General features: G+C 40.2%; 1 protein-coding gene across 1 annotated transcript in view; it reads right to left on the reverse strand.

The window, feature by feature from the left end:
* Window positions 1–265: 265 nt before the first annotated feature.
* Window positions 266–24,747, reverse strand: part of LOC108967688 (epidermal growth factor receptor) — a 37,726-nt gene continuing 13,244 nt past the window's right edge. The window contains exons 2-6 of the mRNA XM_018931269.1: window positions 4,935–5,157; window positions 4,542–4,738; window positions 3,488–4,468; window positions 3,269–3,401; window positions 266–3,199 (exon numbers count right to left, since the gene is read on the reverse strand). Coding sequence (XP_018786814.1) covers window positions 610–3,199; window positions 3,269–3,401; window positions 3,488–4,468; window positions 4,542–4,738; window positions 4,935–5,157 — 4,124 coding nt within the window. The 3' untranslated portion in view covers window positions 266–609. The remainder of the gene's footprint in view (window positions 3,200–3,268; window positions 3,402–3,487; window positions 4,469–4,541; window positions 4,739–4,934; window positions 5,158–24,747) is intronic.

A 24,747-nucleotide genomic window follows, 5' to 3' on the forward strand; every position in this document is an offset into this window, starting at 1 on the left:
CGCCGATCCTCGTTCAAGTCAAATGCACTGTTGGTTGAAGATTTACAATTGGTCACGCTTTAAACGGTAAGTACTACAGTATACAACAACAATTTAGGTACTATATATCAACTACGGATTATACATGTATGTACGTAAGTTAAAGGCTAATTGCCTAATGCTAAAAGCGGATTTGCTTGGGCTATGTCCATACACGGCACCTAGGCCGTTACGTATGTGACTTTAAGTGGCATTTGTATGTATTGTATTTGTAGTGTGGGCTATGATTAGTTTGTCTGTTTGTTTTGCTTCGTTTCGTGTGTGCGGCTTTTGCTGCGTTCGAAAGTCGCTCGATTTCGCTGCATTCGCTTTGTGTTTGCTTAAATATGTATTTACAGTTACGTTACGTAGTGGCACACATACATACTCGCATGTTGTATGTATGTATGTAAATGAGGCACGTTGCAAGTTCTTGTGGCAAGTTAAGTTCACGTCGGCAGTGTTGCAGTCTTTTTCTGCTTCCCTCTACCTCTACCTTCACCATCGACCATCCCACCGTTCGCTTTGTAGGCGTGCCGCATTCGCTTTGGCTACATCTGAGTCACCGACGGCCAACGGACGCACTGTCGGTTAGACGCGCGTCTCGCTGCGATGCAGTGGCTGCAACTCACGCTGCGTGTCGTTGTAGTACTCATGGTCCGAGCTGGTCGGCTCCGAGCCGCCATTGCCCGCCACCATGGCTGCCACATTCATGTCGTGCATTGCAGTTAGAGCGGCTATGGTGTTCGCCGCCGCCGCAGCTGCCGCCGCCGATGTGGGCGTGTGGTGTGCGTGATGGTGGCCGCTTAACACGCTGCCATTGCCACCGGTCAGCACGGTGTTGCCGCCGTTGCGGTTCATCAGCACTGGTATGCCGATCGTTTGCGTGGGTATGGGCGCGTCGTCGACGCTCAGCGCTTGCGGGTTGAGCAGGTATTCGGGGTTATCAACGCTTGCGGGCACACCGATTAGATCCATGTAACCGCCACCGCCAATAACCATACCACCGTTGGGATGGCCATTTGCTTTGATGGTGTTGTTGTTGCTGCCGGTTGTACCATTGGGCGTGGTGGACTGACAGGTGGGCATAAGATAGTCATCCTCGTCGACCGGGAGATCGAGTCGCAAGTTGCCGACACCAACTTCACGCGCGTTCGAGTCGGTCTCATCGTCACCACCAGACGATGAGTTCTTATTCATCGGATCTTTGCAGTAACGATTAAGTTTAGGCACCTCATCCGTGTCTTCCGTACCACTGGGCCCGGGCGCCACCTTTGGTTGTAAGTAGTCCTCTGCCTCGACCATAGCTTCTGGGCCTTCAGTTGTGGGCGCCAACTTTCTGATTAGATCCTTCTCATCTTGACTTGTATAGGCGGGTAGGCGAGTAAATTTGTCACCTGGTATGACCAAATAACGACCGGGGTCGCGTGCAAATTCAGAAAATACATTCACCAGCTGTTTGAATGATGGACGCATTTCGGCGTCCAAATGCCAACAGGATAGCAATGTGCAATAGATATCGAGCGAACAAATGGCGGGTTGCTCTAATTTCAGACCAACTTCGATGAGATCGGGTATATCTTTGGCAGGTATATTCTCATGTGGACGCTGTCCAAAAGTCAATAGTTCCCAAATGGTTACGCCAAAAGCCCAAACATCCGACTTGCTGGTGAAGACACGATGTCTGATGCACTCCAGTGCCAGCCACTTGATGGGCATCTTACCGCCAGCCGCTTTGTACTCATTCGAGTCACTGCTAAGCAGTTTTGCCAAGCCAAAATCGGTGATCTTCACAATAGAAGGCGTTTGTACCAGCACATTACGTGCTGCAAGATCGCGATGCACCAGTCGCTTCTCCTCCAAGTACGACATACCCTTTGCAATTTGTGTGGACCAGTTAAGCAATGCCTTAGAACCAATCTTGTCGCGATTGTTGCGCACATAATCGAGCAGACAGCCGAGTGGCATAAGCTGTGTGATCAGCATCATTTGTGACGTCATGCAAACAGCGAGTAACTTTAGCAGATTGGGATGTTCAACCGATGCCATGATATAGGCCTCGCGTAGAAATTCTTCGCTGGATTCGGCGCCAGAAGCCTTTAGCAGCTCTTTGATGGCCACAGGTATTTTGACATTCTCGCCCTCCGGCACCCAAACACCCTTGAACACACGACCAAATGCGCCCATGCCAAGCACTCCGCCTTTGCGTAACTCCGCATCCTTGACGATTCTCAATTTCGATAGATTCGGTGAGATATTCGATGGTCGCAGCGGTTCGGCGTCTTCACAACCACTAAGCACACGTGTCATTTTTACCGCCTCCTTCTCGGCTTTAGTGCGCTGACGACAGACATAACAGACGATGCACATGCAAAACATAACCACAAACACAATGAACGCTACGATGATGAAGATATAGCTGTCGACGCCGGCGGTGAGTTTAGTGCCTTTACCAGGTACTTCCGAGCAATATGTGCCAATATCAGTGGACTGATAAATCACATATGGATACTCGGCTGGACATTTAGAGGTGCAGTTAAAGATGGTTGTGTTATCATTGGGATCGCCAAAACCAAAGACTTTGAAGCTGCGGCAAGCGATGCAATCCTCCGCGCTTGGTCCGGTGCAACCCTTGCATTCGGGGTGACATTCGAAGCACTCACGACGGGTTTCATCAGCATAATGATCGGGAGGGCATTCGTCCTCACATTGCTCGCCGCGCTTGTAACCGGCGCATTTCGAGCACACCTGCTCATGGAAACCGTAGCCATTGCAGAGCTCACAACGTGGATGACATTTGCGGCAAATTGCTTTGCCGGCCAATGGTTTCAGATTGCCTTGTTCTTGGGGATTCACATATTCCCAATAATAACCATCCGGACATTTGTCGTTCTTAAGCAAACAACGTTCGACTGTCGTATCACTGTTGATGATGGCGAGATTACATGTTTTGCAACCGCCCGGTCCGATTGTGTCCTTAGGTCCCGTGCAACCCTCACAAGTTTCATGACAAGTACGACAAATGCCATAATCGGAGTATTTTTTGTCCGGGCACACTGTGACGCAACGTTTCTCATCGCGTACATGCACACACTCTTCGCAGTGGTCGGCGCCTGGACCCGAACAAGTGCGACACTCGGGGTGACACTCTTTGCAGGTCTTGTTGTCGAATTGATAAGCGCTTTGCGAGAAAAATAAACACAATATAAGTAAGGTTTGACCAATTGGGTATTGCGATTTGCGGACTTACTTTGTTATATTATGGCAATCGGCGATGCAGGTGCCATTGAAGGCGAAGTTCTTGCATTCCAGACACTGGTCGGGACCTTTACCCCAGCAGCCAGACTTGTTGCATTGATCCGAGCATACAAGGCCCTCCGATTCTATAGAAAAGAAGTAAAAGCGTTGGATTACACACAAATATTTAGATAGCAAACAGCCAAAGCCGCGATGGAGTTTCTCAACTTACTGCATTCGGTTTCGTTGCGATTCCGTGCGATCACTACACCATGGTCCACCGACTTTTGCACCTTCTGCCAATCGATGTCGCTAACAAAACAAATGTTGTCATTCTGCTGGATAACCACGGCGCCAGAGTTGATGCGCTTCAAACTGCGCAGCTCCAAACTTTCCAGAGAAGAACGCACAATCGATAAGGAAGCAAAGTAGCTCTCCATTAACTGACGTCCATGTATCACCTCCAAATTACGGAAGTATGAAAGGTTTTTGAAAGCCGGATGTGCACCTTCAATATCCAAATAGCCAGTAATTTCTTTTACTGTGGAGAACACCTCCAAACGATCTGGATGCATGGCAATGAAGCGTGGACCAAACGAGTTATTGGAGTAAATGTGCTGATAGCCAAAGAAGGTCTGATCCAAAACACGTACTGAACCTTCGATCACTGTACAACCTTTATATGTGTCAATATTGCCCGAATGTAGCGCCGGTGTGCCGGGACATGTCTTGGGACAAGGGCCATTACATGGCACACACTCACCATCCCTAGCCATCTTCTCTGCCGGACAACTACGCACACATGCACCATTATCCTTCAGCAAATGTTCGGGACATTCCTTCACACAGGTCGCACCATAAGCATATTTACCTTCCGGATTCATCTCCCACAAATAATTGGTAGGATTATACTTCTGCATAGGTGGACATTCTTCCTTGCAAACACCATCATCGTAGAAATTCTTACAAGCAATACATTCACGCTGTGTGGGGCCCGTACAACCGCCGGCACAGAAAAGATGGCAGCACTCGCGCGGACGTGAGCCGAAGCACCGACCTTGCGCGCATTGTGGCGAACAATTTATCTTGCTGAACTTCTGACAATTGTTGGGACCTTCGCCCCAGCAACCGCGCTCGCACGACTCGTGACACTTGGGACACTGACGCTCCGGTGGCGTAAAGTTATACACATAGGTGAAGCGATCATCGGGACCTAATTTGAAAAAAAGCGCAATATTATTTGTGTGTGTTAGAATTGTATGAGACGCCGGAGCGTCGCTACTCACCCGAGATGATCTCCTTCCATTCGATCAATTTGATGTGACACAAATTGAAGTTATTGAAGAAACCCACAGAGCCTTGTAGTATGTCTCTGAGTGCAGGCATTTCAAGTGTGAACATTTTCGAGTAGGCAGTGAACAGGGCATATTGTTGATCTTGCACATTGAGATTGAACAAAGTGCGGCCACGGATGATTTGTAGTCTGGAATAAGTGAAATGAAGTGAAATGCGAGATATTGGTGTGAATTGAAGTAGCTTTACTACTTGAAACATGGTTAGTATTTGAGAGCTAAAAAGGCATGGCTCGAACAATTTGTTTTTTTTTTTTGTTTGCTACTGTGTGGGTAGACTAATACTTGTGCGTCGAAAATTGCATAAATGATTGTTGTGCAAATTACCTTGGAAATACGACAGTTTGTATGTCCACATGACTGATGAGTATGTAGCCGGTCACTTCGCGAATGTTCTCCAAAAAGCTCAGATCCATATCGGGTTCCTGCAACCAGGTCAACTCCAAATTGCCATCCACATAGGTGCAATTGTTGTAGCGATCGCGTAAATTTCGGTAATGATGTTCACGATTCGAAGGCACAGACAAACGGGACTTCGTGCCAATGCAAACTGCAAATAAAACGAGGAACAAATTTGTTATTTAATATATATTTTTGCAAACTAAAAAGCCAGGCATGCGTCATAGATGAATTTAGATAAAATAATTGTCTTATTAATGTATAAAAATAAGCTTCAGTTTTTCATACACGCTGAAGCAGCTGACTGAGAAAACAATTTTGGTAAACGTTGAAAAGGAAAAGCATGCAAAAATAAACGCTGGAAAATGCCTTATTTGGCGCGAGCGTTTCCTCAGAAGCGAATGCGAATTAAAACATATATTTGTAGTTTATTACAAAAGTGCTCATGCATTCACATATAATTGCCAACAAAGTTGTCCAAGTCGAAGATCAACTATTGTTAGACAAGCTATGCCCATATTAGGCGCTGCAGGGTAAATAAAACAGGCAACAACACTATCGCCGGTCACCACCACTGACACATTTGTATGTGTATGTTCATAATTTCCAAATAAATAAAATTAATATGCTTACATATATAAAAATAAAGAATCGCGCTAGTTTAAGACAAAGCACAATCCTACGTCATAGTTTAGTTACATAAGTAGACTTATTTGTCTGAGACAAGCGTTTGCAGGCGCCAACGTGCTGCTGTGGTGAGACTATTATAATATAATAATTTACTTTTTAGTACTAAATATTAAAGAGCACAGTTGTTAGTCCAACACACACACGCATACAAACACTTCAACATTTTGTGCGCTTTATGACAGCGTGCAGTGGAGAGACAGAGCGCAGCGCGCACCAACTGGTTAGCCAAGTTTGTACAGCGGATTACTTGGAACGCGGCGAGCATTTGAGCATTGAGCGCTGCATACAATATGGCAGCTCACAGTTCGCCGCATGTTCTGAGCCACTTAGAGCTGAGCAGCTAGCGCGTCAAGCTAATGCGTCATAAGCTCCGCATTCACGCTCCGTTTAGCGTCGACGACGACTACGTTGGCAACGACTACGTCACCACACCAAGCCACAAGCAGCGTCATGTGCACGCCAACACGAGCTGCGCGACGCTATTTAGTGCTTCAGTTGTTATTGTTCTGCTTGTTGTGCTGTGTTTTTAGTAAATGGCCAGCTATATGTTTTAACTTTTCAGGTGGCAGCGAGCCAATATGCCATGTTGAGATTCATGGCTTTAAAGTGCAAGCACTTCTAACGGTAAATGGTAATTCTAAGTTTGGCGTTTAAGTAGTGGCGTGCAGAGGAATTTGGTTATGGCGCTGAATGAGAGTATTTTCATGTTGCAATAAGTGAGAATAGCTTGATATTTTCATGCTGGTTCTCTGGTCGTGTGATTTTCGATGTTATTTCTTGTAAATATCAAAGGTTTCTATGTCTTCTAAGATTATATACTAATTAGAAGGCTAAGAGTTGTTGTTTTTATTAATTCTTTGATAATTGAAAAATAATTAATTTTTGTTGAACTTTTTCTTATCGAAAGGTGTGTGTCTCTGATAAAATCTAAGTTTCACACCAACGACTGGCTAATAAAACCTACAGACAGCTCACTAATTTCAGAAAATTGCTCATTTTATTGGGTTGCATTCAATTCAGCTAAAAGGATACTGTCTGAAAAGCTTATATACTTAAGGCACACCTAATCCTAGATTGCACAGCAATCTGTGCAAAAAGACTCAAGGCCCTGGATTCTGTCTACATCAGCAGGAATCACATCACCTCACTAGCGCCCGACAAACTCCTGGAACTATTCAGGCTGCTGCGGCTCTGGGAGGTCATGTGATATAGGAGAGGGCACAATAGACCCTAGGTCGCGGTGCATTACCTCAATATCATTATCTATCTATTTTATCTATACTTAATGATTTTTATTATAAAGTGGTTTGTTTCGAAAAATTCTCGATGGATATGCTTGGTCTACCAAGGTTGAAAAGCATTATTATAATAAAATAAATTTAAAAATGTTTATTTATTTATAGGCCTAAATCTATTAAGTTTCCTAAATTACTCAAAGCTAAATAATCGACGGAACCATATAGAACAGAAAGAACCAAAGCATTAAGGAACCCGGAAATAACTAAAGTATAAACGTTTTCAGCAACTATAAAACTAACAACTAGATCTACTAAATGGTTGACTGTCGCCAAAAACATAAAACAGCAACAACATTTAGTCGCTACAAAAGTAAAATAAAGAACTTTCGAAAGGTTTATGAAAACGGCGAATTCCAAAAGCCAGCAGCAAAATAGTTAACAGCCAGCAAACGATAACTGAGACGATTCCACGAAAGGCAACAAACAACCGCAATAACAACAGCAAAACAGCGAAAAGAACTCACACCTGAACGAGGCAATAAAGTGCAAATAAGCCAAAATGAAGAGAAACATGAAAAGAACGCAACAACAATGAACAAAACAAACGGCAACAACAAATTTATACACATTCATATACAGCTGTTGAAACCGAGAACTGTGCGGCTAAGCTAACTCTACAAACCGGCTTCATACAACGCGGGTGCAGGGGGGTAATCGCTTTCGAGACAACAAACAAGAAGTGAAACATAAAACACCAAAGTTATGGTACAACAACAATGGCTGCGCAAATTATTGTTGGCATACTGTAATTTAAGTAACTGGCCGTTGTTGTTAGTGTTGCTGCTGCTGGTAACTGGCTGAGGCGATTGGGTTTGAAGTGAAGGAGGGAAACTTAGCATACAAATTTGAGTGGGGTGTTGGGAAGATGCGCTGCTTTGTTGGTAGCGAACGTGCAGTATTGCAAGAGACTATTGTGAAGATTTGTTTTGCAGCCGCGGATGTTGCTGTTGTGGCATATGCAGTGGAAAATGGTTTTACACAAGCCAGTTGTGGCAGAAATACTTAAATGTCAGCTTCTCACTGATTGATGAGTTAGGAGATGATAATATTTGGATAGAAGACAGATAAAGAAGATTTGGATAACGATTTTCTACTAAATTATTGAGTATTAGATGTCGCAAAAACTCAAAAATGTAATAGGTGTTCAAATACTTATTTAAAAATTTGTTTAAAAACACGATTCAAGTAAAAAGTTGGCTTTGGAAATATTTAATAAAATTTGTCTAAAATGCAGGAGAACACCTTTCACTCCAATGAAAGCCAAACCGGAGTTTTTAAACTCTTTTTTATTGAGTTTGACATGTACGTGCATATCGACAAGCAGATTTCCATAGCCTCTTCATGAATTTGCCAACTCATCGCTTCTTTTTATAGATGTAAATTTGTATGTGTGCATGTTAGCGAAATGACTTGCAAATGCTTTAGAAAGTTTCTGGTGAATTCCACAGATACCAATCAATGTCATTGTTGTTATTGTACGGCTATATCCGTATACCGTGATTTGCGTGTTATCAGCTGTGGAATGCCACAGCAATCGAAATCTGAGCTTTTCCTCCGTGGCAACCGCGCTAATTGCCTGTGTGCCTCCACCGGCTGTGGCTCGACGTAGCGGCTCTAACGCTGGTTTGCTGTCGCGTATCAGCAAGATTTAAGTGAAAATACATACGCGTACAATTGTGTGCAATAAAATACTTATGTAAGTGAATACTTGTTAGACGGCTGGCAAAGCTTTCCACGACAAGCCGAGCAATGTGCCGCGAATGTGTGACTGGCACATGTGGTTTGAAAAAGCATGCCTATAAAACTTGCGTGTGTGTGTGTGCGGTTATTTGCATGCGCTGTTATTAAAATAGTTGTGATTTCTTTTTGAAAAGCATTAATTTGCACGTCAAAAGCAAACAAACGCTCGAAAAGGCGATGGGACGCGGCGAGCAGGCTGTGACCGCAGGCGAGGTAAGCAAATAAAACCGCACACACACGCAGACACACGCAACAGTACATAAACTAGTAGGCACACACAGCCATGGAAATATCCACAGACAAGCGTTTATAATGTTTTTGTGTCAAAAATAAAAAAAAAATAATAAAAAAATAATAATAAAAGAATCGAAAAATTATAGAAGGAAAAGCGAGAAACGAGTCAAAGCGAAGCGAAGTGAACTAACATTCGAATCTTGTCGGTCATCAATCAGCACGATCGAGTGCCAGTCGCCTGAGTCGCTGCTTGGCCGACAGACGGCTCGAATGCTTGGCTGAAGTGTTTGACGTCGCAAGGAAAAAACAAACAACAACAGCGCAACAAGCAAACAAAACAACATGTACCGTGTATTTATGTGTGCTAGTGTGTGTGTGTGTGCCTGTTGACCACTGGCGAATGGCTGCGCCAGCATAGCTTGGATTCTTAGCTCGCTTTTGTGCTACAAAATGAACGCGCGTTCGTCGCTTAAGTCTTTTGTTTCTAACAAAATGCCCGAACAAGCGAAGAAAAGCGCGAGCGCGCATGTACCAACCGCGGGCATTTTTATATTTAATTATAACCTTCATTTCTATTTTTCTCGTGCTGCCTGTCAAAAATTAAATACTTGTTTCCCCCCTTTCGCGTTGGAGCAAATAACTTCGAGAACCAGCTAGCTATGAGATCTTTGTTTTTTACACTTTATAATAGATATTCATAATGTTCTGATGCTCTGTCAGCGTAGCCGGTAGTTATTTGCCTAGCGCTTGTAGGCGAGTGACGCTTATGACTGACCATTTTAAAGGTCACAGCTTCGCTGATGCATCAAGATTAGCTGCGATGAGGCGTGGAGAAGACAATCTACAAACGTGTATGCTTGTTCGGCGCAACAGGCGTGGCACGCATTAATTCACGGCGTTAGAGTGACCAATGGCTTGTGTGTGGAAAAAATGTTGTAAATCAAATTTTTATATTTTTAATGGCGGCAAACAATAAAAAATCACATATACCATATGAGAGCATATAAAGAAGGCAGCAACTTTGGATAAAGCGTAAGATGAAAACGATTGCTACACGGAGATGATCTGCGCGCGTATGTATAGGTAGGTAGTACATATGCAACCCTGTGGGTAGAGTTCGCTGTGCTGGAACAAAAGGAATACATTCGAGATAAATTGACGGCGATAAGGCTTGAAGACACAGCTGTGACGCTGAGCGCAGTGCAAAGTTGGTATGTGCGGCGTATAATAGCTGAGCTGGCTGCGGTGTGTGGCAAGGTACTGGCGCAGCGTAAATTAAAATTTGTACGGCATCGTTCTTTTCCTCTTCTTCGTGCTTGTTTGCCTATTGTAAAGAAGTTGTCTCAGAAATGGCCTTACAACTGACGCATTTATGTGCTTCATTAGCTGTTAAGTGCATCATAAAGGCGCACACAAAAATCAGAGAGCAGCATGCAGATGCACCAAATCAAACAGTGTTGCTCACAGATTTGCGTATGTGTGTGTTTGTGTGTATATGCATTATAGTCTTGTAGTGACAAAAAGTGTCTCAAGTTGCAGTTGTGCTAGACTTAATTAGCAACAGAATTTTCCTTAACTAATTTTCAAAAGTAGAGGTTATATGTACATTAGGGTGGGGGAATTTTTTTTAAATTTATTTCAGACGATAAAATTTAATTTTTGGTTATACATGCATTAGGGTGGATCTATTTTATATTTATTAATTAAATTAATTTCAAACACTATTTTCATAGTCTAAGAAAATAAAATTAAAAATTTTGTTAGACAATCTTTTCACTGTATCTAAGGAAAGAAAGTTAAAGTTTTTTTGCTATACATATGTACATTAGGGTGCATATATTTYTTATTTATTTATTAAAATAATTTCTAAAAATATTTCATCATCTAAGAAAAGAAAAAGAAAGAAAATTAAAAAATGTATTAGGGAGGGCCTTTTTTTTTAAATAATTTAATTCCTTGCAGACGATATATGTATTCGCTAATCAAAGGAAAGAAATTTTAAACATTTTGGTTATTTATACATGCAGTAGGGTAGATATATATATTTTATTTCAATCAATTTCGAACGATATTTTCATCATCTAAGAAAGAGTGGTGCTTGGTTATGTATAATATATACATGCATTAGGGAGGACCTAAGTATTTTAAAGTAATTTAATTCATTTCAGACGATATATGTATTCGCTAATCAAAGGAAAGAAATTTTAAACATTTTGGTTATTTATACATGCATTACGGTGGTCCAAATTTTTTAAAATAATTTATTTTAGGAAAAAGATTAAAATTTTTGTGGTTATATACATACATACATACATACATATATATGAAAAAGGGTATATATATATATTTTATTTCAATCAATTTCGAACCATATTTTCATCATCTAAGAAGAATGTTTTTTGGTTATATATGTACATGCGTTAGGGAGGGCCTAAATATTTTTAACGGAATTTAATTTCTTTCATACAATATTGTCAACGCATCTAAGGGAAAATAATTAAAAGTTTTTTATATATATATATACATTTGTTAGGGTGACCCTAAAAAATTTTATTTTATTTTATTTAACATTTCAAGCGAAATTTTCCAACATACACAATAATGGACACACATATCCACTTACAAGCGCATGTATGCATGTAATTGAGCAAAAAATTATCGCTCAATTAGTGCCTTTTGTGTGCCACTTCTGACTCGCATACCGCTGATGTCAATTCGTCGTCGTTTTGTGCATTGCGGCACGTTCACAACTAACGCCAATGAGGTGCGGCGGCATATTACGTTTGCCACAAAGTGTTGCAAGCGTGACTCGCACACACACACACGTGCAGATAATTCAGAATTGCAGTTTTGCAAAGTTTTTCGATATCTCTAGTCGCAATAAATCGTCGCCTGGCTTCATTGGCGCAAAAGGTGCAAAAAGTGTATTTGTGCGCGATTTTTCGATATTTACTGCGAAATGTTTGGAAATCGCTATTTTTACGCCGTTCATTGGTGTCACAAAAAAAAATGAAGGTGTTAAAAGAGAAAATATATATTTCTGCGAATATTTTATATTATTTTTCTCAAAGGCTGGGGGATTTGTTATATAAAAAATAAATAATATTTTAATAAAAAAACATAGTTCTCTGCGCTGAATATGGACTTACGAAAAATTATTGACAGTATGTGCAAAATGAATACATGCTGTCAATTATCCGTAAATGGGTTACGAAGCGCTTGTGCACGTAAGTGCCAAAAACAAATTACGAAAGAAGAAATATTAAAAGCTGTGCTACTGCAAATTATTGTTGGAGAAGGCACCAAGCGCTTCCTACAAAGACACATCCATACATATGTACATGTATACATATATACGTACGTACAAATATGTCCTTCAAATATCCGTCAACGTGAGAATCTGCCGTCTGCATGCCAACTGCCGACGGCACTCACATAACTACAGCAATAATGCAGTAACAAAAAAAAAAAAAAATAATAATAAAACAAACAGTCAGAATACATCAGTAGTCAAAGAGCCGGCGCAATCAGCAGTGAAGCCTTTTAACATTCAGCCTGATTTGCGCCCCTTCGGCAACAACGCGACCGCGGTAAGAGCAGTGCCAGTAGTCGAAGCTGTAAAGCCAACGTGGCGCACAATGAGAAGAAGGGCCAGCTCCAGCATAGCGTTTGGTCCGCGTTTGTGCTTTTGTCGATGTTGGTTTATGTGCAGAAATTCCAACAAAATGACAGAATTCTTCACATTTATTGCTGGAATATTTCGCAGACTTCTTCCAGCACGAAGCCGAAGCTGCGGTGGCACGTCAGCGTTTTTGTGTCTTTTAAAATGTTTGCGCTGTCGCAGTTTATCGACTTGATTGCACGGTGCTTTATGTTGGGCTGTGTGCGCATGCGTGAGTGTGTGCGTGTGTATGTGTTGTGTTATTTATGGCAGTCAGCGACACGGCTGGTTTGGCAGTTATGCCCAAATTGCTGTTTGCTTAAAATTATTTGTTTTCAATTTATTTGTCTTTATTGCTCAAGCCAGTTGTTGTTGCTTACATTATTATTATTATTGATACAGCTTCTCGGCAATAAGAACTTTCATTTCGTTCTTTTGTGTTCTTGGCTGCGACTTTTTCCTCGCTCACATCATTTTTGCTTTACATTTTTGCAACCGCAAAATATGTGTCGCATGCTTTCAAGCTCTATTGGCCTTTGTTAGCTCGCAGTCATAATTGTTTTTAATAATTGCATAAAAATGCTGAAAATGTTTGCCACAAAATGCCTTTTAAAATATTTGAAGAAAATATATTTGCAGAATCCACACACCGAAAGAGGCAGAAAAAGAACATAAAAAGAAATTTCAAGTTAATTTTCAATTTCTAGGAACCCAGCGGGTCTCATCAGTGTTCCTGAATATCACATTTATATAAAAAGAAAATAAACACCGGAAAAAACGTTAGCTTCAGTTGCAGCGAAGCTTGATACCTTTCACAAATACAACAAGTAAGGAAGGGCTAAGTTCGGCTGTCACCGAACATTTTATACTCTCGCATGATAAAGTGATAATCGAGATTTCAGGCGTGGTTGTGAACCGATTTCACCCATATTTGGTACATGTCATCAGGGTGTTAAGAAAATATCATATACCGAATTTTATTGAAATCGGTTGAGTACTTCCTGAGATATGGTTTTTGGTCCTTAAGTGGGCGACGCCACGCCCATTTTCAATTTAAAAAAAAAGCCTGGATGCAGCTTCCTTCTGACATTTCTTCCGTAAAATTTAGTGTTTCTGRCGTTTTTTGTTAGTCGGTTAACGCACTTTTAGTGATTTTCAACATAACCTTTGTATGRGAGGTGGGCGTGGTTATTATCCGATTTCTTCCATTTTTGAACTGTATATGGAAATGCCTAAAAGAAACGTCTCTATATAGTTTGGTTGTCATAGCTAAAGTAGTTTTCGAGATATGTACAAAAAAGTTAGTAGGGGGCGGGGCCACGCCTACTTTTCCAAAAAAATTACGTCCAAATATGCCCGATATATTGTGCCAAAATTCATTTTAATATCTTTATTTATGGCGTATTTATGACACTTTATAGGTTTTCGGTTTCCGCCATTTTGTGGGCGTGGCAGTGGGCCGATTTTGCCCATCTTCGAACCTTCTTATGGAGCCAAGAAATACGTGTACCAAGTTTCATCATGATATCTCAATTTTTACTCAAGTTACAGCTTGGACGGACGGAGGGACAGACAGACATTCGGATTTCAACTCTACTCGTCACCCTGATCACTTTGATATATATAACCCTATATCTGACTCTTTTAGTTTTAGGACTTACAAACAACCGTTATGTGAACAAAACTATAATACTCTCTTTAGCAACTTTGCTGTGAGCGTATAAAAATACAAATAATTTCATGTGCCATGCTGGCTCGATATCGGCGATTCGAACAAACGAACAGCTTCTTTGGAAGAAAAGGACGTTACATATCTCAACTACTGACGGGCTAATTTGCCTACAAACATACTGACGATATACACCCTATTCAAGCTATACAGATTGTGTAAAGCAAAACGTGAGTATTCATAATTTATCAATGTCAAGACGTTTCGCTTTTCCAATAAACATCTCTTCGAATTCATATGCAAATATATACACATTCAGCTACCTTTCGGCAAGATAGCACGTGCGTGCGCGCTAAGAGATAATGCGGCCCACATCTGCCTGCATACAACTGGCTAATGATTTCCTTTGGCGTCCACCATCTTCAAAGTTGCTTTTGTTATTCGTGCAGCATCACAACAAAATTGACAAAGAAAAATCATTAATTTAACGGAAAAATGTCGGCATTTACAGCAACAACAAACAAGCAATAAAACCGAGTACAGCTGGGCAGACATTCCCACACAGAAATGCAAGCATAAGTAATTTTGAAAATGCATATGCCTTTATTATAAGCGAGCGCAAGCTAAATTTACATATGTATGCATGTATGTATGTAAGTATGCATTTATATACATATGTATCTATGAATGGCACACCAAACCGCCACAGTCGCAATCGCAGCATTGGCATCAATTCATCTCAATTCATTTCCTAACAATTAATGGTTCACCGGAATGCCGCAAGCTACAAGCGTGCCGAATGGTGTGGGGGTCAGAGTGTGCCATCAGCGTGCAGCCCACATGCATGTGAGCGGAGCATCATCAACAGCCCCATATAGGCGTGTGTGTTGGAGCTTTTGTTTACATGCTAATTTGCGGAGCGGACGTCGCATACATAAACCAAAAACCCAGCAACAACATCTAAAGCCAGACTATGCGCTCACCTGCTCGATAACGCGCTAACGCGCTTTCCGTTTCCATTCTGCAATGACAAATGAAATGACTAACGAATTTCAAACGGATTTGATTTCTTTGAAAAGCGCAAAAAAACATCAACAACAAAGCACATACAAAAAGCTGGTGCGCTGGGGCGAAATTCCGAATAACTCATTTGTGAAATGCTAAACAGCTAGTGTAAAATTTTAATATTAATGACTAGAGCAGGTTGACTGGCTGCTGACTAATGATAACAGCGCCAGCCAACGCCTCCGCGCTGCGCAGCAGCTAAAGCAAAGGCCTTTAAAGGTGAGACGAGGTGACAAGGCGCGCGCTAAGCGCCAAATTGCTGGCCGCACATCCAAGCGCTTGCATATATTTATTATTAGCATTCGATAGTGGATACACGGCGATAGTCCGCAAAATGCGTGGGCTGCTAATTATGAGATACACCAACCGAGTATTTCACTTCAAGCGCATACATGTGTGTGCTAGCGTTTTTGCTTTGTCCATTTTCAAGCTGGCGCCCACTTGTTGTTCGCTAATTTGTTTGCCCGCGCCTCAGCCCGTGCCCGTTTCCACAATCCGCTCTTTATCGTCCGCGAGGCTTATTAGTTTTTGCTTTTCTTTCTTCTCCAACTTTTGTCATTGCTCTGCTGAGCGACAAGCTCATTTCGTAGCTTGATTTATGCTAAGCGCAATGAGAGCAAGTCAAACAAAAGCTATGTGTGTCTGTGGGAGTTCAAAGCGAGAAATGGCAAAGAATTAAGGAACAAGTAAAAGTACTTTGAGAAGCATGAGATCTGTCTCACACCAATATTTTCGGTCTTGCTTATTTCTAGTGGCCATAAAATAAGTTCCTTAAAGCTCTTTATACAGAATTTATGAGAAAAGCAAAAGACTTAAGCAACGAACTCGATTGCCATTTGCTCTAACTAACAGAGGTGGATTCAACGTTTGGATCATCCCAACGACATCCAAAGCATTTTCTAAATGCAATTTTATGATTTGTTTTGCAATTTGCTATTTTTAGATTTTTTTGTTATTATTTTTATTTTTTAAATTAATTTTTTTTCTTTTTTATAATTTTTTTTTTTTTTTGCATTTTGCATTTCACTTTGTTCAGGCGCGCGATTGCATGTTCGAGTAAGCAGACACTCCTGTTTGACCGGGATTAGCCAACTGGAATGCAGGCAGATTCGCTACTACTGTCTCTTTGCTGTGTGTATATGTTCAGGGAGCATAACTGGCTTGAGTCTTTGTGGGGACAAAGTCCAAGCCGTTGGTGGTGATAAATGTAAGACCGAGGCAAAAGCTTTTTTAGATGCTGAAGAAAATATTACTATTTTAGTATGAAGCTTTATTTTTTCAGTAATTGAAAATAACCAAAGTGCAAATATGGAAATTTAAGAAGCTTCTCAAATTTTTTTCATCGAAATATTGATTTAGAAGGTTTTTCTTGGAAATAACTGGATAATAATAGAAAATGTTATGTTAGGGTACTCCTAAAAATTGATGTTAACATCTATAAGAAAACCTCTCTAATTATGAGCACTTAATTGTAAAGATACACCCTAATATACATAATTTTCAATGTATTTTCTTAAAAGTTTTGAGCTATATGTTACTTAATCATTTAAGAAAATTATCATTTTCTTCTTAGCATTGTTTTATAAAACCTTATCTTCGAATTATAATATTTTTCCTTAACATCTCTAACAGCCAATTAAAGTTCTTTTTTTTTTAATGATAAAAAAATACTGAAAATTAATTTTCTCTACTCTTACATTTCCTGTAATCTTCAAAAGTTATTCAAATATTTCCCGTAACGAACACCCACTCGCTCTTAAGTGATACCAACGCCAACGCAAAATCTTCCCAACCGAAAGCTTGTTTCATTGCTCTTTCTGTGTTTGCATCGAAAACTCGAAATTTAATTTAATTATCGCAAGAAACTAAAAACAAATAAATTACTTTTAATTTATGCATAAAAGCTAAAGTTGGTAGCTGCATTTGTTGTTATTGCTCACGCTGTGTCGCCCAAACAGCACGAATTAAATTTGACCGCAACAGCAGCCAGAGCAGCAGCAGCGACAACAGCGCCCACCTACAGGCGAGCAAACGGTCTTGTGGCAATAAAATTAATTGCATTTCATTTAACACACTTCTGCCGCATACACACACACATACAGAGAGTGCTCATCGCTTCAGCGCTCGTGAGTGTTTGACGCTCAGTAATTCAGTGCAGGTGCACCAGTTCTGGGAAGTGACAGTGTGAAGCGCAAAAGTGTTGTCTTTCAACTTTTATTGCAACTTCAAATTTATTTTCAACTGCTTTGGGGCGCTTCCTCGAAATACCGCCATAAAGCGTTAAGGCAATAATCATAAAAAATTTAAATTAATTTCGGTTCGAGCAAAACGCATTTTCGGTTGCTTAATGCACTTACACCCACAGCAAGAAACAACAACTAATGCTGCGCTTGACTTTGGTTGGTAGTTGTGTCGCAATGACCTCCAGCTGGCAGCTTGGAGCGCTGGAAAGTGGGTGTAGGATGCGCGTAGTGGCCAGTTGTTTGACAAACACTTTCTTTATGCACAAAAGACAAATCATCAATAATTTTTCATTGCCGAGCGCTGAGTTCGTGGGAGGCAGAATTGTGTAGTGTAAAGTGCATTTGTGTAGTTGTGTAGGTGGTCGTGGTGGGGTTTGGTAAACTAGGACGTTGTTGGAAACATGTTTAACACAAGGTTGTTACAAATTTTTTGTGCTCAATGGCAGCAGAAAGATTTTCTTGGGAAAAAAAGCTTTTTTGCTGTATGCCAGAGTTACTTCTTCTAGAAAACAATTTGATGATTACTGGATACTTAGTGACTCAAATAGAGAAAGAGCTATTCTAATTTTATATTTTATAGCTCTAAGATCTTATCAAAATTCCACTTGATTGCCCTCTTACTTAACGATTAACAAGAGTTACGAAGGTGTCCCCACGAATTATGCAGCAGGCTGCATCACATGCATTCAGATATGTAATAAACAAAAAACTAAAAAAAAACAAAAACAAAAAAAAACATGCGTAAAGCAGAAAAAAAATCCTTCGAAAACTGCGTTTTTTAACCAACTTTAAAGTACTGCTACGGCATGTTATGCTATAAGCTATTGCAGGCAGCAAGATAAAATCAATAGCAACAACAATATATTTGCCATGCCATACGCAACAACAGTGCGTACAGCTCACTCATATATTCGACTGTACGCACAAGCCTTGTCGCCGCTTGGACTCTACCCAAAATAGTTAGTTGCCACATTATGTGGTAGCCGGCAGCGTACGCGCCACAAACCAACTACGCACATATACGCGTGTGTGCGTGCTGAAAATAGCACACAAAGTGGCAGAATGGAAAATGTATTGGCGGCCGCGACAGGCCAGCAAGCCAGCTTGACAGTCACACCGTACATTAGACTTAAGCAACGAACTCGATTTGCATTGTGCTCCTAAGTGACTGTGCGTTGCACTGCTGTGCGTGAATTACTTAAGTTTTATATGTTTTTCACCAATTTAATTATTTGCATTGCTGCTAAAACGGCATATAAAGGTGCAGCACAGCATTACTTTCAGTATTTTATGCGGCAATTTATCTTCACATACATACATATGCGAGGTACGCAATTTGTCACGTTTTCGCTGTCGCTGTTATAGTTGTTGCTATTATTAGCACATTCTTACTTGCTTTGGTGTTGTTATACGCTATGGTGTTGTACTTTGCCTTTTCATGGTAGTTTTGTCAGCGCATGTCAGCTGGCGTGACTAACGTATTAGACGGCTGATAGATTTACTTGGAGTGACTGGCGATTAATGCGGGCTTTTCGAGATTGTTAAATGCATAGATAATGGAAAAAAAATTTTAAAAATATAAAAAATAATAATTATAAAAAAATTATAATAAAAATAATAATAAAAAATAATAAATAAAAACGAAAGCAAAAATACCAAAAAAAAAAATATGTATATATATGAAGGGATACAATGATTTTTATTTTTATCATAAAATTTTATTGGTTTTTATAATTAATTTTTTTTTAACTTTTTTTTAGATATGAAATCCTACATTCCTAGCTGCCTTTTGTAATATTCACAAATAAAAACGTTAATTACCTAATTTGGCCAGCAATTATCTTATTTATCATACATTTTTAAAATCGTTTAAAAAATATTTTTAATTCTGCTATGCAGCACGCGCATGCCACAACTTAAGCAATGCTGTACCCCGCTATGCGCCACACAAATATGCGCTCCATATGACACTCATACATATGCATTATGCAAACGCGCAGCATTCGGGGCATTCTTTGGCGCGTGCGCTCGCCACCAGTAAGCGACCAAATGGGGGAAAAATAGATACAAATACAACTCTACATTCATATGTGTGCATGTGTGTGAGCTACAGCAATTGTGGTTGTGTCTGCTGCAATTCTTGCTCGTTGTTCGTTGCGGTGAAAGTAACACAGCAGCTCAACTAATGACATCAAATAGAAATCCAATGTAGTTTATTATACACACTCGTCTGTGTTTGTGCACGCGTGTGTGTAGGTATGTCTGTAACGGCATTTCCCAATTGCCATTCGACGACCGGTTGGACGCACGCTCGCACGCCTGTCGCTTAGCCAGCCGCTTGAGCTTTGCTCGCCGTGCAATAAATAATTCATAATACTTTATTTATTTTTGTTGTAGCTGCATTCATTTACTTGTATTTGTTGTTAACGACCACTGATCCTTCTATTAATATTGCGGTAGCTCTGGCCATATTATCTCAGTTGTGTCGCTGTTTTGTGACAATTTTAGTTGGCCGATTACTTAATGGCGAACACGCGCTTCAATTCTATTATGGCTATTAAATATATTGTTGCTGTTGTTGGGTTTTTATAGATTATATTTATTGTTGCGGCGCCACGGTGCAGAAATAGTTCAATAAGTGGCAAATAAAAGCAATCAAAGGAGTTGAAATATAAATGGGGCATGAAGTGATTGCTTACGCCGTTCCAAAGCTTTCGACCAGATTCAGAGAGAGGCGGGTATTTTTGTATTGATTGAAGGAGTAAAAGACAAATTCTTTTGATAGGCATCTGTTGACCTAAATTATATAGTGAGTGCAGCTAACGAGTCTAAAGAGGCGGTGAAGCTCGCTGGCGGACAAGAAATTATGAGCTTACTAACTGCTTTATCATAGCTGTGGGAGCAAATAGTTGAAAAGAAAAACTCCATATATATAAAATTTTACTTTTTTTTTTATATATTTCATAAAAAATTTTGAATCCCTTCCAAAATAAAGTGGCAACCACATCAATATTGAAATTTCTCTTTTAATTTTCATGCTGATTTCTACCTTCATATCTCAGCGGTTGCCTTCATCTATGTACCATAATCATAGATAAACATTATATAAATAATAAACTGATATTTTCATCACTAATATACATATTTATAAAGCCTCATGTCTAGTGACGTTTTAAATCGATTTTATGAACTCCTGCTTAAAGAAAGTGTGGTAGACATCGATGACGCCAATGAGACAGCACGTGCGTCGCTTGTTGTCACACTGAACCAAACTTATTTGTAGAGCCGCCAGCACAGTAGCGCCTTTGTTGTTGCTAGTTTTTGTATTATTGCTCACTATGCGCCGCAGGCTGCTTACGTGCTTGGCATTTATGTGGCGCTACAAAGCTGCTGCGCTGGCTGATTTCATATCAGACGTTGTTGCTAAAAGCTCGCCTGCTGTCAGCAGTTAGAAACAGGTCGGTACACACCGATAAGCTTGCGAAATGATTGTGGCGCCAAGCGGCGCTGTGCGTCTAAATCAGTTAAACGCCGATAAACAAGTGGGCCAACCACCAGTGGACCAGCAATAATTGAAGGCGCTTGAGACTTCAAAACCTCAGAGAATATTAGGTTTATGTTTCATACTAAAACTCTGTATAAACCTTCTATTATGCTTGAAATACCAACGATTTCATCAACAAAGCTTCAGCTTGTGCTCAAAAGCATTACCTTTCCTCACCTGCTCTTCTTCTTTCTTTTGTCGCCTTTAATCAAGCCATCTACTATCTATTGTCTTTTACATGAACTCCGCGGCCTGCGCAGTTCAAGATGCGCTCAGCTGCAGCGCCTGTCATGCTATTGATGCTAGCGCGCATGGCGACTTTGTGGCGCCACCGTTCAAATCTGACCAGTATTTTTCAGCAGACTCTTGCACCGCCTCCCACAAAACGAATTTTTCAACTTCAAGCCGTGTGCATCTGAAGGCTTAACATTAAGACGGCGCTGCAGTGGATAAATTGAAGGCGGCACACGGCATGCAATACTTTGTTGCCGCGTTTCTTCATTTACGGTGCAGGCTTTAGCTGCGGGCGGCAGTATATTCGTATGGATGGCACCTCACTCTCAGCCAGCGCGCAAACGCTGTGCAATGGCGGAACGGCAATTGATGCTGTCGATAATAATGTGGCGCGGCATGTTGCGGGTAATCACGACAACCACTCGGGCAATGTTGGCAGCAGCGACAGCAACAGGCAGAGGACGTTGGAGAAAGACTAAAGGCTGCGCACTCGCTTTGTGTTTGCCAATGTGTCTACTTTCCAGCGCTGCTGTTAATAATCACGATGATTGTAATGACGCTGCTCATTTCGAGGATTGCATCGTGCCAAAGTACTCACAAGCATACAATCGAATATGTCGAATATGAGGAGCTGAGCGCTTTTATGTTGGTAGGAAAGTACATCGAAATGCGCTGCTGCAGACTGCGCTGCCGAAAATCTTTTTTAAATGTTTGCAGTGCTTTGCGTAGAAGGTACTCGTGCAACACTCGTGCTTTGCTGCATTATTCCACAATGCAGCTCAGACCCTTCCGCGCTTCATTTAGAGTGTCTTGGGGCAGTAAGCAATCAGTTGACGCCCCATGCTTCCCGCTGCAAAGCAAAGCCTTTTGGTGGGATGAAGGTTACTTAAAGGTGTTATTATAACAACAACAACAAACCATACCAACGAATGGCATCATAAAATAAAATTTCCGGATCACGATTTCCGAATTATAGCAAAGCGCCGTAAAAATAATTGGCGTATACCAAAGTGCAAGCCGAAGCAGTGCCACCGCTGGAAGATCAAAGAGCATGGACAGCAAGAATTCGAGTAAAATAATGCTAAAAATAGTCATTAAATCAATTTAAATAGAAAAACTAGAATGTAAGTGCGTGTGCTCGGCAATATTGCGAGAACTAAGTAATAGAAATTAATTTTCATATTTATTCAAAATTTGGTTATTCTCAACTATTAATTCGATACCTCACTTTAAATATTTCAAATGTGTTCAGTAATTATTCGCATTTATTTCATTAAAGTCATGAGAACCTTGTGCTCTAACGAACTGGGTGCGATTTCAGGCACGCCAACCTGAGCGCATAGCCGGTAGCCAGCGGAAGTTGTCAGCATTTGAACTTGCATTTCGAATATTCGATTTTCAAGTACGAAATCACACGAGACAAAAACCAAAACGCAACTCATAATGTTATGCCGTCTGCTAATGGTTGCCCCCTTTAAGCGCCGCCAACGCTCACAACTGGCGCGGCGGTAGTCAATGTCGTCGGCGCAACCCGTGAGGCTGGGCGCGTTAATTGCAAGTGGGCAGCCCAGTCGACGCTGGCAACTTATCGAGTACAGATTATGTGATTTGGAAATTATATAAATAAATATATTTATGTGCGCACACGGGTGTGTTTTTATGATTATCTATTTATGTGTATCATATACATACAGCCTTGGGCTTATGCATGTGTTGGTATAAAAGTATATATATGCGTAGTTGTGTGGCAGCAGCCCACCAGGTTCGCTGCTTGAGTCTTTTGTTTAGCATATGTTTACACAGTGTTTTGTGCATTTGCTTTGCGCACTGTTCTTCACATCATTCTCCGTTTCTTTCTACACACTTTTTCATTGTACATTTTCTGCATTTACTTGAGTCTTCATTGCTGCCGGCAGAGCACATCAACAGTGAAATAAGAGAAATTCAGAAGTAGCGCAATAACCAGGGAGAGCCCGGTAATGGAGGAAGACAAAAAATATTAGGTGGGTCGCTGATGTTGCAACGACAACGCAACACCGTAAAGCGTTGGTTGTTGGTTGCTGTTTGTTGTTTGTGGTATTGTTGTTGTTGCTTTTTTTGCTATTGCTTTTTGTTAGCTGTTTGTTATGATTGTTGTTGTTGGTTTGTTGCAAAATGTGTGGTAGCCAAATCGATTGCGGTTGAGTAGTGATTTTGAGACAATCTACGCCCACTCAGCAGTGGTTGGTTTTCTGTGAAATTCACTCTTTTCTGCTGCTTTTGCATTTATTAGTGTTTTGTTTTCATTTATTTTTTCGTTCATTTTTATTACTTTTCTACGAATTGTGTACAATTACTTTATTTAATTGACACTCTTTCTCGTGTTAGTTTCAAGATATTATATTTGCTATTAAAACTTTCCTAAATGATATCAGAGATTACTAACTTCGCAGATTTTCGAATAAAAATCCTTTCAATATGCTTCGTTTCTTAATTTAAACAAAATCGTCTTTTGACTCATATTCTGATAGGCTATTCCCCTAAAAATTACTACTGGAACTTCGATATTTTGAAGAATCTTAAATAATTTTTGATTTACAGGTTTCTAAAGCGTAGTCATTCACTATTTATCTTTAAACGCATTTTATGCACATTTTTACATGTTCTATGGATAGTTTGTTCATACAGTGAACTGCCAGTTTATTACCTTTTCAAAAATCGGAATTTGAAAGGCCACAAAAGACCGAAGTATTTGTTGAAATTAAAGTTTCTCAGCCTTTATGTCAAGTTTTGATTATTTTTCTATTGTAGCTGATAACATCTACTAATAAGACAAGTTTTTTAGTACACGAAGGAAGACCGAAATCAGCTCATCAGTAGAGGATCTTCGTTTCGTCCGTTCCCACGACAGTCGGGCATAAGTAACCGAAATGGGCCCGGATTTTTATCCGGTCAAGAACTGCCAATTCGGCACCATTCCTCGCAATTACTTTAGGAATGTTCTATGCCACTGAAACAACAACAACAATTGCATAGTGATGTTGTAGATCGCACATAACCAGAAAAATATTTAATTTTTTCTTTAACAATTTTTAATAATTTTTTTCTTCATAAAATATGTACACATATGTAGATGTAAATATACCTTTACAATTACAAAAAAGTTGATACAGTACGTTTTTTTATAATTCTCAAAAATCGTCGTTTCCAGGTTGGTGGTTGGCACAACTTAATCGCGAAATAATAAAAAACTTCAAATCACAAAAAATCTTAAAATTATAACTAAAACGTTATACCGGAATTCTTAACTTAGTAAAAGAATGTTTTTATGAAGCTGTATTTTTATATAAAAATAAGTACTTTTTGTTTATTTAAATTTTTATA

Source organism: Bactrocera latifrons, unplaced genomic scaffold, assembly GCF_001853355.1.
Source record: "Bactrocera latifrons isolate USDA-ARS-PBARC rearing strain unplaced genomic scaffold, ASM185335v1 scaffold_195, whole genome shotgun sequence".
In the NCBI taxonomy this organism is placed as follows: domain Eukaryota; kingdom Metazoa; phylum Arthropoda; class Insecta; order Diptera; family Tephritidae; genus Bactrocera; species Bactrocera latifrons.